General features: G+C 36.8%; 2 protein-coding genes across 2 annotated transcripts in view; both read right to left on the bottom strand.

Moving 5' to 3' along the window:
- Nucleotides 1–419: 419 nt before the first annotated feature.
- LOC115306772 (olfactory receptor 145-like) lies at nucleotides 420–1,352 on the bottom strand. Its single transcript, XM_029957327.1, has one exon. The coding sequence runs from the start codon at nucleotides 1,350–1,352 to the stop codon at nucleotides 420–422; it is 933 nt and encodes a 310-aa protein (XP_029813187.1).
- Nucleotides 1,353–14,694: 13,342 nt separating this feature from the next.
- The window catches only part of LOC115272653 (olfactory receptor 8B3-like), a 3,470-nt gene continuing 2,870 nt past the window's right edge, over nucleotides 14,695–15,294 (bottom strand). The window contains exon 4 of the mRNA XM_029915661.1: nucleotides 14,695–15,294. Coding sequence (XP_029771521.1) covers nucleotides 14,695–15,294 — 600 coding nt within the window.

Raw genomic sequence — 15,294 nt, 5'->3', positions numbered from 1 at the left:
CTTGTTCAGTTCATGCTGGAAAGATGGGAGTAGAGACACACTGTGCATTTCATGCTGCCAACCTTAAGTGATAGATAAGATATCCTTGATGACAGTATATCATCCAAATGCTTCCTTGATTTGTCATTTGAAGACCAGTTTTCTATTTACAGAAAGAAAAATTAAAGTTTAAAATGATAAAGAGAAAAGGTAATATATTTCTTCCTTAACATTATTGCTAAATGGAAAAAGGGAAGAAGAAAGCATGCACATGATGAATAGAAATCTACTCTACAAAAAGTAAAAATAAATTATTGAGAGAAGACTAAATTCTCCTTCAACATGTTAAGAAAGAGATAGGATAAGAAGGCTGCCAATAAAATTATTATAATTACAAACAGAAACTCCCTGTTGTGTGACTAACTAGAGACACTGTCTGATCAGAACCTTCTCCCACTCAGAATTTTTCTCAGAGCAAGGTTAACATCTTTGTTTCTCAAGCTGTAAATGAAAGGGTTCATCATGGGGACCACATTGGTATAAAAGATAGATAATATTTTCCCCTCATCCATAGACACAGCAGAAGATGGTTTAAGATACATAAATGCACCTGATCCAAAGAACAAGGAAACAGCAATTATGTGGGAACTGCAGGTGCTGAAGGCTTTGGACCTGCCCTCAGTGGAGCTGATGCGGAGGATGCTGGAGAGGATGGAAGCATAAGACACAAAGATGGTGACACTGGGCACAATGATGTTGATGCCACCCACAGTGAAAACTACCAGCTCATTCACATAGGTGCTTGTGCAGGAAAGCTGGAGCAGGGGGAGGATGTCACAAAAATAATGGTTGATGGTGTTTGCATCACAGAAGGTCAGTCTCAGCATGCATCCTGTGTGAGCCATTGCACCCGAAAAAGCCATCAAATATGAACCAAGCATAAGGCTGGAACACATTTTAGGGGACATGACAATATTATACAGAAGTGGGTTACAGATGGCCACATAACGATCATAGGCCATTGATGTCAGCACATAGCATTCAGAAATACCAAGAAAACAGAAAAAGTAAAGCTGGGTCATGCACCCCCTGTAAGAGATAATATTCTTCTTTGATACAAAGTTAGTCAGCATTTTGGGTGTGAACACAGAAGCATAACAGAGGTCTATGAAGGACAAATTGAAAAGGTAAAAGTACATGGGGGTGTGCAGGTGTGAATTCAGCCCAATTAGAGTTATGAAGCTCAAATTTCCCAACACAGTGACCACATACAAGACTAGAAACAGGCAGAACAGGGGGAGCTGGAGATCTGGTAGGTCTGTTAGCCCCACCAGAATGAATGCAGCCACAAAAGAACTGTTTCCAGGAGCCATTCTTCTCTAAGGGGATCTGTGAGCACAGAAAAATAGGGTTACATTAGGAAACAACTCAGCTCTTCATGCAAGATTTTGTCCTAAAGAGAGTGTGTACAATGGGAAAGACTGAGACTAGCCCAACCTGGACCCATACAATCTACCTTTACCACAGTCATGATATTGAGGGATACTGACTCTCCCTTTATTAAAGCCCTTATAAGCTAAATATAGCAAAGGGCATCAAACACTTACCATAGAGAGTCAAATCCAGTGAACACGACCTCTAGAAATATGACTGCCAGGTAAACCAAGGGTGAAGGGAGAAGTTGAGACCAGGACAGAACCTCTCCTCACCACTAAGATTAGAAACAGAATCCTTAGGAATCTCATGCTGGCCTCAAATGCAGATTGTACTTGATGGAGTGAGAATTAAGAATACTGTTTCTAAAGAAGAGATGAGCATCTAGGGGAGTTGAACTAACCCATGTCACAGAGAAAAAGCCATAAATCCAGAAGAGTGAGAGTTCCATCCATGGAGAGGGTACTTGCTGACCGAGATACTGTACCCTGTACATCCCCTGATCTCTGAACATTCTCTTATCTCCCTTCAACATATTCTCCTACCAGCTTCAGCTGAACGTCAATACCACACAAAGTGGGAAAGATAGTGACATATCTCAGATCTCTGAACTTCCATCTCAAAGCAAGGAATGTTTTATTGTAAGTGGAATTCAGACACTCACCCTCTTTAGGTCAGAAAACGTCAGTGTTCCCTTATCTTTTATATTTACCCCCTTAGTCATGGAAAGGCAATTTCAGACTCTGCACTTCTGGTTCTAAGAGGATTCAGCCGAGACTTAAATTCATATACATGCTTACAATCTTTCTGATCCTAATTTCTGATTATGATTTTGAGTCCTCATTAAGAAGCAGAGAAAAATAAAGTATTATTATCATCACATTAGCTGCTTGACTGGACATAGAGTTAAAATGAGTTTAAGGATATAATGTGCTTGGTTATATACAGGGTAGCACCTTGCTCAGTCTTTTCCTCAGAGAATATATTTTAAGTGTAAAAGAATAAGGACATGGTGTACCCTGGGCCATGGCATGTCATTAGTTCCTTAGGGACTCAATATTTCACTCATTTGCACTTCACTCCAGGGAATGTACTTCCAAAGTAAAGCCCCATCTTCCCCATACCTTCATCTCTAAAGGGAAACCTACTGTGTTGTTTAATTTCTCCTTTGTCCCCATATCCTAAATGGAAACTTTTCCTGCAACAGTTCTTCCTCCGGGCTTCCTTATTTCTTGACCTCAAAATTTTCATATATTGCAATAACTCAGTTGTCTTTTCTTCTGCAATATCTCTAAAATAATTTGTGATGCTATATATTCCTTCTAAAGTATATACTTTAATCATCTACTGGAAATTTCTACCAGACTATCCTGCTTACTATCATTTTATGTAATATTTCAGTAACTGGGACTATCAATTTCTTTTCAGCATAGAAAAAAGTAGAGGCTATGGAGTTAAAGGGCATGTGTATGAATGCGATCTTCCTACTTCCACTCTTACTAACAATAATGTCTTGGGCAAGTTATGTAATTTCTATTCATTTTTGTAAAATAAGGATGATAAAAACAGCATCTCTTTCATTGGGTTATTGTGATAATGAAATTTTTAATTTATGTTTTAAAAGTTTTTATTTAAATTTCAGTTAACATACATTGGCAATATTAGTTTCAGGTGCACAGTGTAGTGATTTAGCACTTCCATATAACACTTGGTGTTCTTCATGACAAGTGCATGCTTAATCCCTATCACCTATTTAACCCATCTCCTCCCTAAAAAGGGGGGGTTCCTGGTTGACTCTAATGAAGGAATGAGAAACAATCTACTCTTGATTTTGGGGTCGTGAGTTTGAGCCCCACATTGGGTGTAGATATTACTTAAAAAAAATTCAGGGCACCTGGGTGGCTCAGTCGGTTAAGTATCTGACTTCAGCTCAGGTCATGATCTCATGGTTTGTGGGTTTGAGCCCCACATTGGACTCTGTGCTGACAGCTAGCTCAGAGCCTGAAGCCTCTCTTCTGATTCTGTGTCTCCCTCTCTCTCTCTGACCCTCCCCTGCTTACACTGTATCTTTCTGTCTTTCAAAAAAAAATAATTTTTTTACAATGTTTAAAAAGTCCTCCCACCCACCACCCCTCTGGCAACCATCAATTTGTTCTCTAAAGTTAAGAGTCTGTTTCTTGGTTTGCTTCTCTCTCTCTCTGTTTCTCTCTCTTTCTCTCTCTCTCTCTCTCTCTCTCTCATATGGTTATAACAGTGCCTGCAATATAATAATAGTAAAAAATTTTATTTTTCATTATTTATGTTCTCATGATATAGTAATGCTCGTCAGAATTTTTTTACATAATTCCCATGTTCCCGTATAAACTATAAGTTCTATAAGGCAAAACATCTCCCCTGTCTTGCTTACTACTTTGCTTCTAGGGTTAAGATCAGTACAGAATACACAGAAGAAATTCAATAAATACTTCTGAAAATCATGTTATTTGGCTGTGAACCTTCAGAAAACATTCCACACTTCGCACATGCTAAGCAACAGTGTCTACACCCATAATGACCTCTATCCTTGTTCCTCAGCCACCACACAATCTCTTAGATTTTAACTGAACAGTACTACTGATCTGTAGTAACTCCTATTATTCTAGCATTTCCTCAAATAATTCCTCTTATATAGCCATGCACACTGCTGCTAGAATAAACTTTGAAAGCAAAGCTTTGTCCCTCCTTAGTTTAAGAATTTTCAGTGGTTTTCCATTACCCATTGGGCAACTGAAATTTTGTAATGGATGGATAAATTTCAAAGTTGTGATTAAGTATTGAATAAAATTAAAGAAGAAATTGAACCAGAATTCTATTTTGTAGGAACACTTGAAAGAACTATTTTGATTTATTTAAGCATTTTGCACACATTAAGTGCTGTACAAACTTTTAGCCTTTTCACAAATATAAGAGAAAATACTGGAGAATGTTTCTATTTCAAGGACTATTAGGGTATAGTGAACAAAGATCACAATTCAAGAGAACCAAAGGTAATAGTTAAAATTTAAGTTTAAATATGCATAAATTCAACCTTCTCATCATGATAAATTAGTTTCTCTCTTCAATGCTTCCCCAAAAGGAATAAGGATCTCATGAAGATGTTCATTTATTTAAGAAACAATTTTATTTAATATCCTGGGAATGTAACCTTCAACCTATGCTACTAGTTAGAAAGTTTCTAGCTTCAAGGTACAGAATGCTCAGAATACTGTTTAAACTCATTTAAACAGGAGTTATTTCTCTCACCTAGCAATAAGCTTATGGCTAGATTATCCTAGGTTTGCTTCAGCCACAAATCACTCTCATCAAGAACTCAGTCTCTTCCACTTATTTCACTGTCCTCAGTTTGTTGACTCATTCTCAGGCTTGTCACCAATGGTCAGAAAAAGGTTGTCACAGCTCCAAGAATCACATCTAAACACCAACATATGCAAAGAAGAAAGCAAGCAACAAGGCAAAAGAACTCATCCCATATCTCTCTGTAGCATGAAGTAAATCATTTCCAGATGCCAACACATTAATTTCTTTATGTCTCTTCAGTCATGTACCTAAACCACATGGCCAGCTTGGCTGCAAGGAAAACTGACAAAAGTGAGAATCTTCCATTTTCAGCTTCTATCACAAAAGGAAGTTTCTGGCATTAAGAATACTTGGAGGAGGCATGGCTATTAATTGGATACAGCATCAATTAAAAAGCTTGTGAAAGATATTTGTAATAGGAATTATATTTTTCAATTTAAATATAGACTATAGTTGCTATTTTTTAAGTGAATTTACTCTTTTAAGCTTTAAATCAACTCAAATGTCTTGAGGTATTCAACCATGTTATAAATATGTATGTATTTGGATATATATATAAGGATATATTTATACACACATTACTTATAAGTATATGGTGGTGGAGGGAAGAAAGAGTTTATAATATGAGAGGATCTTCTTTCAGTAAAAAAGCATCAGACACTCTGTTACAAATATTAAAATAAAGACTCTCCAAAAAGAAAACAATAACATGTGCTAACACAATTAAGGGTTTTGTTTTGTTTTGTTTTATGTGTGTGTGTGTGTTTTGTTTTTTTTTTTTTTTTCTCTTTTAGTCACAACATCTCCTAAAAGAGAAATGGAAAAAAATCACTAGGCAATAATGGATCAAAATTAAGTTATACCTGTTGAAATCTAAATTTTAGGTTTCTTTGAAGCATTTTCTTAGCTTTCTATCTCTTCTTTAGAATCTTTCCACTATATTGTATAACATTTGAAACAGCTAGACTAGCTAAATTAGGTAAGAAAAGTCTGGGATTGTGATGCTTCCCGTTTTGGTTTTCTTCTTCAATATTACTTCTGATGGAAAAAAGACTGCCTCTTTAGCAGGTGGTGCTGGGAGAACTGGACAGCAACATGTAGAAGAATGAAACTAGACCACTTTTTTACACCATACACAAAAATAAACTCAAAATGGCTGAAGGATCTGAATGTGAGACAGGAAACCATCAAAACCCTTGAGGAGAAAGTAGGAAATAACCTCCTAGACCTCAACCGCAGCAATTTCCTACTTGACACATCACCAAAGGCAAGGGAAATGAAAGCAAAACTGAACTCTTGGGACTTCATCAAGATAAAAAGCTTCTGCAAGGCAAAGGAAACAATAAAAAAACCAACAGGCAACCGACAGAATGGGAAAAGATAGTTGCAAATGACATATCAGATAAAGGGCTAGTATCTAAAATCTACAAGGAACTCACCAAACTTCAAACCCACAAAACAAATAACGTGGTGAAGAAATGGGCAAAAGACATGAACCGACACTTCTCCAAAGAGGACATCCAGATGGCCTACAGGCACATGAAACGATGCTCAACATCACTCATCATCAGGGAAACACAAATCAAAACCACACTGAGATACCACCTCACACCAGTCAGAGTGGCTAGAATGAACAAATCAAGAGACTATAGATGCTGGCGGGGGTGTGGAGAGACGGGCACACTTCTGCACTGTTGGTGGCAATGTAAACTGGTGCAGCCACTCAGGAAAACAGTGTGCAGTTTCCTCAAAAAACTATCCATAGAACTCCCCCATGACCCAGCAATAGCACAGCTAGGGATTTACCCAAGGGATACAGAAGTGCTGATGCATAGGAGCACATGTACCCCAATGTTCATAGCAGCACTGTCAACAATAGCCAAAACTTGGAAAAAGCCTATATGTCCATCACCTGATGAGTGGATCAAGAAGATGTGGTATATATACATAATGGAGTACTACATGACAATGAGAAAGAATGAAATATGGTCATTTGTAGGAAAGCGGATGGACCTCGAGGGTGTCATGCTAAGCGAAATAAGTCAGGCAGAGGACAGAATCCATATGTTTGCACTCATAGGTCTAACAGGAGAACAGGAGAAACCTAATGGAGGACCTGGGGGAGGGGAAGAGGGAAACAGAGTTGGGGAGAGAGAGGGATGCAAAAGTTGAGAGACTATTGAATGCTGAAAATGAACTGAGGGTTGTAGGGGAAGGGGGAGGGAGGAAAAGAGGTGGTGGTGATGGAGGAGGGCACTTATGGGGAAGAGCACTGGGTGTTGTATGGAAACCAATTTGACAATAAGTATTAAAAAAAAAACAGAAGAATGGAACAATTACACTTCTGGAAGATAAGACTCAGCAATGTGCCCTAGCAAATCCTACAATGTCACAATACATGTATTATTAAGTTTTTAAAAAATGTTTATTTAATTTTGAGAGAGAGAGAGCATGTGCTGGGGAGGGGCAGAGAGAGAGGGAGACACAGAATCTGAATATGTCCACATTCCAAGCTGTCAGCACAGAGCCTGATGAACTCATGAACTCATAAACAACGAAATCACGATCAGAGCTGAAGTCAGACGCTCAAACAACTGAGCCATGCAAGTGCCCCATAATACATGTATTATTTAAAGAGAGGTTCAGTAATCTGAAGTTCAAGTTATTTGGGTATTGATTGTCCTACTGTTGACCCACTAATAAGAAATTTTTGATAGGTCATAAATTACCTAAACAGATTAGAACATAATTCATGATAAAGAAGAGAAGGAAAAATGGGTCCACTGATTTGCATATGGTATCTTTTGCCAGAAAAAATGATCCTAGTTGCTTTTAGGAAAGCAGACATTTAATTTGTATTAACTTTATTAAGAGACAATAGTTTCTCAAGTCCAGGTGGTATGTTCTAGTTGTGACAGATGTGAAGGTAGTTAAGTCTATATTATTCGTGTATGTATATGTTATGTATAATGTTTTAATTTTCTGTACTCCATTTCACTTAGTAAAAGCCCAAGTTTCATAAGTACCAACAACTTGCACCAGGATCTTGCCTTATGTTATATGTTGGTCCTCTACTCCTTCAACTCTCTCTCTTATTCCTTTTATTCAGCACATAAGCCTTTTCTGTGTTCTCAAACATGCTAGAAGTGTCTTTTGCATTGGCCAGTAATCCTCCGTAAAAAGAATTTTTTCCAAATACTCACGTTAAACATTACCTTCTCAATGAATTAGGATCCATGTCCAATTTACCTTTGTATTTTCAATATTTAACACATTTCCTGATGAAGAATTTTTCTATTTTAAAATGAGAGAAGATTTATGGCCATAAAACTGGTGGAGTTCATGGAGGAACACAACACATCTGCCTCTTCATATCCACTAAGCAGAGCTGGCTCTTCAATAAATATATATAATATCTTTTAATTCGCTGTTCTATTTCCCATTTATTTTGATGAAGTATTTGTAATCTATTGTACCACAGGAAATTAATTTTATTTAAAAACACCATTTTAATGTTTATTTATTTATTTTAAGGAGGGTGAGGCAGAGAGGAAAAAGGGCAACCCATGCAGTCTCTATGCTGTCAGTACTGAGCTCAACGCGTGGCTCATCTCAGGAGCGGTAAGGTTGGACACTTAATTACCTGAGTCACCCAGGTGCCCCCAAGGCATTACGGTTTTTTTAATTCTAAATTTAGACACAGAGTTCAAATTAAAATTTGGACAGCAGTTCTAAGTCAAAGTTAAGTAGGGGAAAAGGGTGAAATGAAGCAATGGAATAGATATGAAAACTCAGTATATCAATAAAAAGGAAGATTGTTAAATTTAGTGGTATTTAAGTAAAACTAAATACTAAACTCATATTTTCAATTGTATCACTGCATAGCTGATACAAGTTTACCAATCCTTATGTTTGAATAAAGTCATATATTCTGATTAAGGAGAAAACTCCTGTCTTAAATATCATGAATCTCAGTACTTACTTAAAGCTTCTGATTAATTCTATGTGCAAAGGAAAAAAATAACCTGAAAGACTGAATCAGGAAGCCAACTTATTAAATCTATAGTTAACTGGCACTGACTACAAATTCTTATAACTGCTTACAACCACGAGATGCACCATACCTATTATTCTGCCACTAATTATTAAAATAAATTAGATGAGCACCTATGAGGTCCTAGAAACTGAAGAACTAGAAATTAACAACGTAATTGTTATGTCTAGAGATCTTATACTTTAGTAAAGGAAGGAGATATTTTCTGGGAAGATGCCAGAATATTATTCACTGAAACCCAGACTCTTCAATCAAATATCCAGTTACGGAAGCTCACTTGACTGAAAAATAAAACTATAAAACTTTTAGATTATGATATATTGGTATAAGTATAGTCATCAATGCTATTTTGGAAATGTTACGTATCTCAAGCAGTTTTTTATATGTGTGCATGTACATGTGAGTACATGTATAGGGATACATAAATTGTGCTTGGACATGTCAGCCTCTGTCTGGCAAACTCTCCACAAATGTCAGACTATATCTACTGAGCCCATAAAAATCAAAATGGACATCTGTTTCCTGGATATATAATACAACAAGATTTTTATCTGATGAGTCTGGTTGATAGCACTTGGTTTCCTGATTGAACACACCAGGCCAGTTTCTTGAGACACTCAGATTGCTAGGTCAGCTGCACCCACTATTCTCACTGAGAATGTATCTACTCTTCTTAGAGGAGTGGAAAGGTGTAAAGTCTAAATTAACTCCATTTTCTTCCTTGTGCCTGGAACACAGTTGTAACCAAACATTAAAACACGGTTTTGTTTTACCCATACGTTTTGAGTATGTGTTTTATGCAAAGACCCATTTGCTTTACGGGGAAAAAAAACACTTTATTGAGATTGCCAAATGAATGTTAAAAGCATTTATATTACAAGATGATACATGCTGCGGTAGAACCAAACACAAATGGAATTCAGCCAAAGAAGGGAACCTTCACTTAGTCTTCTGGAATCAAAAATGCTCTGAAAAAGTAAGGCCAGAAGGAAAAATGATAGGAAAGAACAGGAGGTAGTGATTTCAGGCAGGGGAACAAGTATGGCCAAAGGTCAAAGGTACATCAGCTACAGTACCAATTATCAAAGATGGGAAAGATAATTTTTCACTCTACAAATTAATCTATAATTACTTACCTAATACTTAGAATTCTACTCTATGTTTATGAGCTACAATTCCAAACTTCAGTTTCAATAAACAAGATTCACAATTCATTGCTACAAATATCTACAAATTGAGATTTTCTTTGAAGAGTAGGAAGGATTTTCATAATTTAAGGACTAATGAAGTGCCTTTTTGTGTGTGTGACTGGGTATTGGAAGATTCTTGCTAACAGAATGAAAGAGCAAAGGAGAAAAACACCATCAAATTGTGGTTTGAATAGACATTTACTAAATTGGGAAATTTTATTCATACAATCAAGACAGATTATTGTTCACATTGCTTAATCTCAATATCACTGGGAAGTGAGCAGTTGTTTTGGGCCCTTATTTTACACAAATGTCCCTTCAGTTCTAGTATTTTATGTTTCTTTTCCCTTCAACATTCCTAGCAATAACTGCCAAACTATTCATTTTAACTATCTTTTCATCGTCACATTGTACCGTCACTTTTAGAAGCCAAATAATTTATACTGCATTCATGGTGATTCCAAATAGCAACTTATTTTCAGAATGATAAATCCCATCTAGGGCATAACATAAAAAGACCAAGGGTCAATGACTTACTCACTCTCCACTTTACTTAACTGAGTATAACTCATAGAGCACACTTCCACCTTCACACTCAGGTCTACCTGGATGTCCAGGAACAGTGCTGACCCAGGCAGGTGAGATTATAAAATGGACTCACCTCATACACCGAGACTCAACACAAAGTTACTTACTGTTGAACCACCTCGCAACTTGAATTACAATTGTGATACCAATTCTGATTTGATCAGTATGCTTTCTAAATCTTCCGATGACTGAGGCCATATTTTCTCTATGCCTAAATACTGTCATATTTCTATATTTTCAAATGGTTTTCATTACCAGTATATCTAAAGAAATTCTTTAAGGAAAGACTTTATGAAGAAAGTAGACAGGATTCACAGAGTGAAGTTGTATAATATGGAATGAGAACTATACCCTCTTTACCACACCACTAACCTCAGCATAATGACACATAACATACTACAAAACCCATGAAATGAGATTGTATATTAACTTTCCTACTTCCACAAACACAGAAATTCTTCATTGGGTTTATAAGGAGAATAGTCTCTGTCCTGACGTGGTCTACATTGTTCTGTAAGTGCTACATTCTACATATGGTGTTTCTTTTAATAGGAGCTGCTGTGTGTTCAGAAGGCATCCCAGAGGTTATTTTCATTTTCTGCTAATGTACTGTTGCAATGTTTGGTTTAAGAGGGGCCTTCATCAACATATGTAATCTCAATTGATTGTGAAATTTAGCTTAAATACATAAAAGTCTACAAGCCTAGCACCAAACAACACAAGCCAAAGAAGGGAACTCTTACCTACCCATAGGGAATTAGAAAATTATACTCCAATAATGATTGTAAGATGTAAAGCTTATAACCACCAAGCAGATGTAGGAATAGCATATTGCCAGCACACTAGAGCCCTCTTTTCTCCCTATTTGATAGTAGCTCTGTCTCTACTTTCATTTTCCAACTTGATTATGTGCCAGTCATTCTCTGGTTTTCTTTACAGCTTTATCATTGAATAGGGCATCACCATCATTGGCACCCAGTCCACAAAAGGTCAGGAGAATATGGAAAAGGTGACTTTGGATCTGGAATGGTAGCCATCATGTCTAGAACTCATTACATGCCACTCCTCACTGCAAGAAGGGAACTGTATCCATATCCAGAACTTTATGTTCTGGAAGAAGAGATGAATAGCGAGCAATCTCTACCACACTGGGCCAATTATAGCAGTGCCTACCAAATACCATTGATGAGCAGACTGAATAAGATAATGAATGCGTGAACTTACTTTGGAGACTGGGACTTGGTAAACACCTAATAACAATGATTATTGCAGGCTGTATGTGCTTCATGTGCCTCCATTTATTGTTTAGACTGGTATTCAATAATAATATACTCATAATCTCTAACTTAGGCAATAGATTTGCCAAACATGAAATGTGAATGATATTTTCTGGTCATTTGTTTTATTTTCTCTGTAGTAATAATAATAATAATAACAATAACAATAATAATAATAATAATAACAACCAAAATTTAGAATCAAAAGGTCCAAGTCCTAGTCCCAGCTATTCCACTTTATTAGTTATGATTTGCAACAAGCCATGAACATCTCTGAGTGATAGTCCCGTCAATATAACGGGAACTGGGTCTTCTTCCCTATTTACCTCCAAGTTCTTCCCTGAGGAACACAGAGACTGACAGACACAATACACAGAGAACACTGCAACAGCTCACGCTTCCTAACGGCAAGCATAAAACCCTGCATAGATCTTTATTTTTTAAGTGGATCTATTCAACCTTACATCCGGGAGAGATGTTACACAGCACACACAGGTGGTTCCATCAGCTATCCCCCTTAATGAGAAAGATGGGAGTCTCTGCCTCAGAACACAGAATTCCCACTCTGAGTAAGGATTTAGTATTTGAAGCTGCAATGAAGCCCTGCATATACACCAACTACTTTGCTTGGAGCCAAGCTGATTAACCAGTGAACTGTCCTCACGAGACAAGAGAGAAAAACCAACTGTGCCACTCTTAGAGAAGAACACCATGTCTGCCCCAGTGTGGGCATTCGCTAGCATAATCCAATTCAGGAGTAATGTTGTTGACTAAATGAGACCAATTTTGGAATCTATCCACTTGTAGAATGTAACTCGACTACGTCGCATTATGAAAATCTGCCTTTATATCAGTGGGGTATACTGCCATGTTTGTTTGCCATGTAGAGCACATTGCGACACAACAAGCCAACAAACCATTAAGCGAAATTGCAGAATATTTAAATATTAGTGGAGATAGGAAAATGGTAAATAATGAATGTTGCTACAAGTATCTTAAAAAATATACTGCCTTTAATAAGTCATATTAAGGATCTTTAAATTGACATTTTATTACCTATAATAATTTCACATTCTTTCCAGTAAACTTTGCCACAATTTGGTTTATTCACCAAATTTTTCCTTCAAGTTGCCACTGCTCTCTCAGCTGCAATTTGAAGTTTTGTACCTTCAAATATATATAAGAATAGCATATAGAATCCAAAAAACCCTGAGGTGATTAAGTTGTTCCCAGATCATCCAGCCCTATGAGTTTATATTTTTAAATATCAAATGACTTGTACTTTTATCCTATCCAGAGAAATCCTATGAACTCAATAGTATTTCTAGAGTCTTCCAGAAAGGAATGGAGAATCACAGTAAGGACTTTCATTATCCATCATTTTATTTTGTAAATTCCTTTCTACTAACTTGATTTCCAATTACTCTTATTTTATCTCCTGAAGCTACTGCCCTCTCTCTCCCTACTGCCAAATGTGGCTAAACTTTTGTGTCTTCTTTCTGAAATATGACTATTGATCTAGTTACTGTGTATTATAATTCTAGCTTAGATATGAACACTGGAATACATTCACAGTCCTGGGCAGAAATAATATAAGTTCAGAATGCAGTTTCTAATGCTCATGACCATAGCCACAAAGGGATCACATATTTACTGGTCAAATGTCTTATTGACCTGGCATAATGAGACATTTTTCTGCTCATTTATCTTCCAACTCTGTTTTCTGAAATATAAAAACTTACAAATATTCCAAATTCCAGGTTTTAAAAAAATTATTCTATACTGTATTGTACCTTAGGTTCACGTACCTTATTCTGTAGTATTTGATGCCAGATTTTTGATGTACCAATCACTTTGTACATAGGTAACATCCTTATTTGATCCAATCATATCCCCAGTATATTTGCCCAAAGAGATCACTCTCTCAACAAGAAGAAGCAACAACCTGTTTTCCTAAACCAAAAACTAAAACTATAATACCCAGCAGAAGAGAAATCCATGTAATACTCAGCATGTAACAAAGAGAATCAACCTTCAGACAAAAATCTTTTCTCATAGTCCTTGTTCACCAAGGTGAAAAAAATAAGTAGAAGCAAAGCATATGACATGGGGACTTGAAATCAGAAGATTGGGAGAATACTCTAGACCTTGTCTCTGTGAGGCTGTGTGACTTTATGTGGATCAGCAACTATTCTGAGCTTCATTTTCCCATTCATAGGATAAGTATGTTTTGTTGATCAGTTATGTGCTACTTTGATGCTATAAAGTAAAAACAAAGAAAATAAACTTTTGCCAAAAGTTGCTATAAATGTTTATAGGTGCACAATAGATTACACATAATAGCCATTCATAAACCTTCCATTTCTGCCATTTGAAAATTACATATTCTTGTCAATCAGAGTAAAGAAACAGGAGTATGTACACACTATCTGATTTATGTTTGTAATAGTACGTGACAGTTAAGAACAACCCTAGTGGTGCAGTGTCGTGTTAATGTCACCCAATTAAATAATGGGGAACATTCCAGTGGAATAATGTACAAATACAATACAGGTACAAAAAGTTCAAAATAAAAAACTTTAAAAACTTAGGTAATACATTACTTATTTAATATTATTGCTGAACAGGAAAAAAGTAACGATACTGTGCAAATGATGAAAAAACGAAAATACATAGATATAAAGACTGGAAGTAAATTATTGAGAGAAGATTCAAATTTCCTTTACCACGTTAAAAAAATAGGCTAAGAAGGTGAACACTAAAAATGTTTTCATTAAACACAAAATTTCCCCATTGTGTAAATAACTGTAGGGAGAGGTAGTGTTTCTGACTATAACTACCTCCTGCTCAGAATTCTCCTCAGGGCAAGTTTAACATCTTTGTTTCTCAAGCTATAGATTAAAGGGTTCATCATGGGAACCACATTGGTATAAAAGACTGAAGAGATTTTCCCTTCATCCATAGACCCAACAGAAGATGGTTTAAGATACATAAATGCACATGACCCAAAGAACAAGGAAACTGCAACTATGTGGGAACTGCAGGTGCTGAAGGCTTTGGACCTGCCCTCAGTGGAGCTGATGTGGAGGATGCTGGAGAGGATGGAAGCATAAGACACAAAGATGGTGACACTGGGCACAATGATGTTGATGCCCACCACGGTGAAAACCAACAGTTCATTCACATAGGTGCTTGTGCAGGAAAGCTGGAGCAGGGGGAGGATGTCACAAAAATAATGGTTAATGGTGTTTGCATCACAGAAGGTCAGTCTCAGCATGGATCCCGTGTGGGCCATAGCACCGGAAAATGCTATCAAATATGAACCAAGCATAAGGCTGGAACACACTCGAGGGGACATGACAACATTATACAGAAGTGGGTTACAGATGGCCACATAGCGATCATAGGCCATTGATGTCAGCACATAGCATTCAGA

Source organism: Suricata suricatta, chromosome 11 (assembly GCF_006229205.1).
Source record: "Suricata suricatta isolate VVHF042 chromosome 11, meerkat_22Aug2017_6uvM2_HiC, whole genome shotgun sequence".
Taxonomy (NCBI): domain Eukaryota; kingdom Metazoa; phylum Chordata; class Mammalia; order Carnivora; family Herpestidae; genus Suricata; species Suricata suricatta.
This window is presented reverse-complemented; position numbering and strand designations above follow the sequence as displayed.

Bases quoted from the DNA above. Each gene is read 5' to 3' on its own strand.
- LOC115306772 (XM_029957327.1), bottom strand. From the start codon at position 1,352: ATGGCTCCTGGAAACAGTTCTTTTGTGGCTGCATTCATTCTGGTGGGG.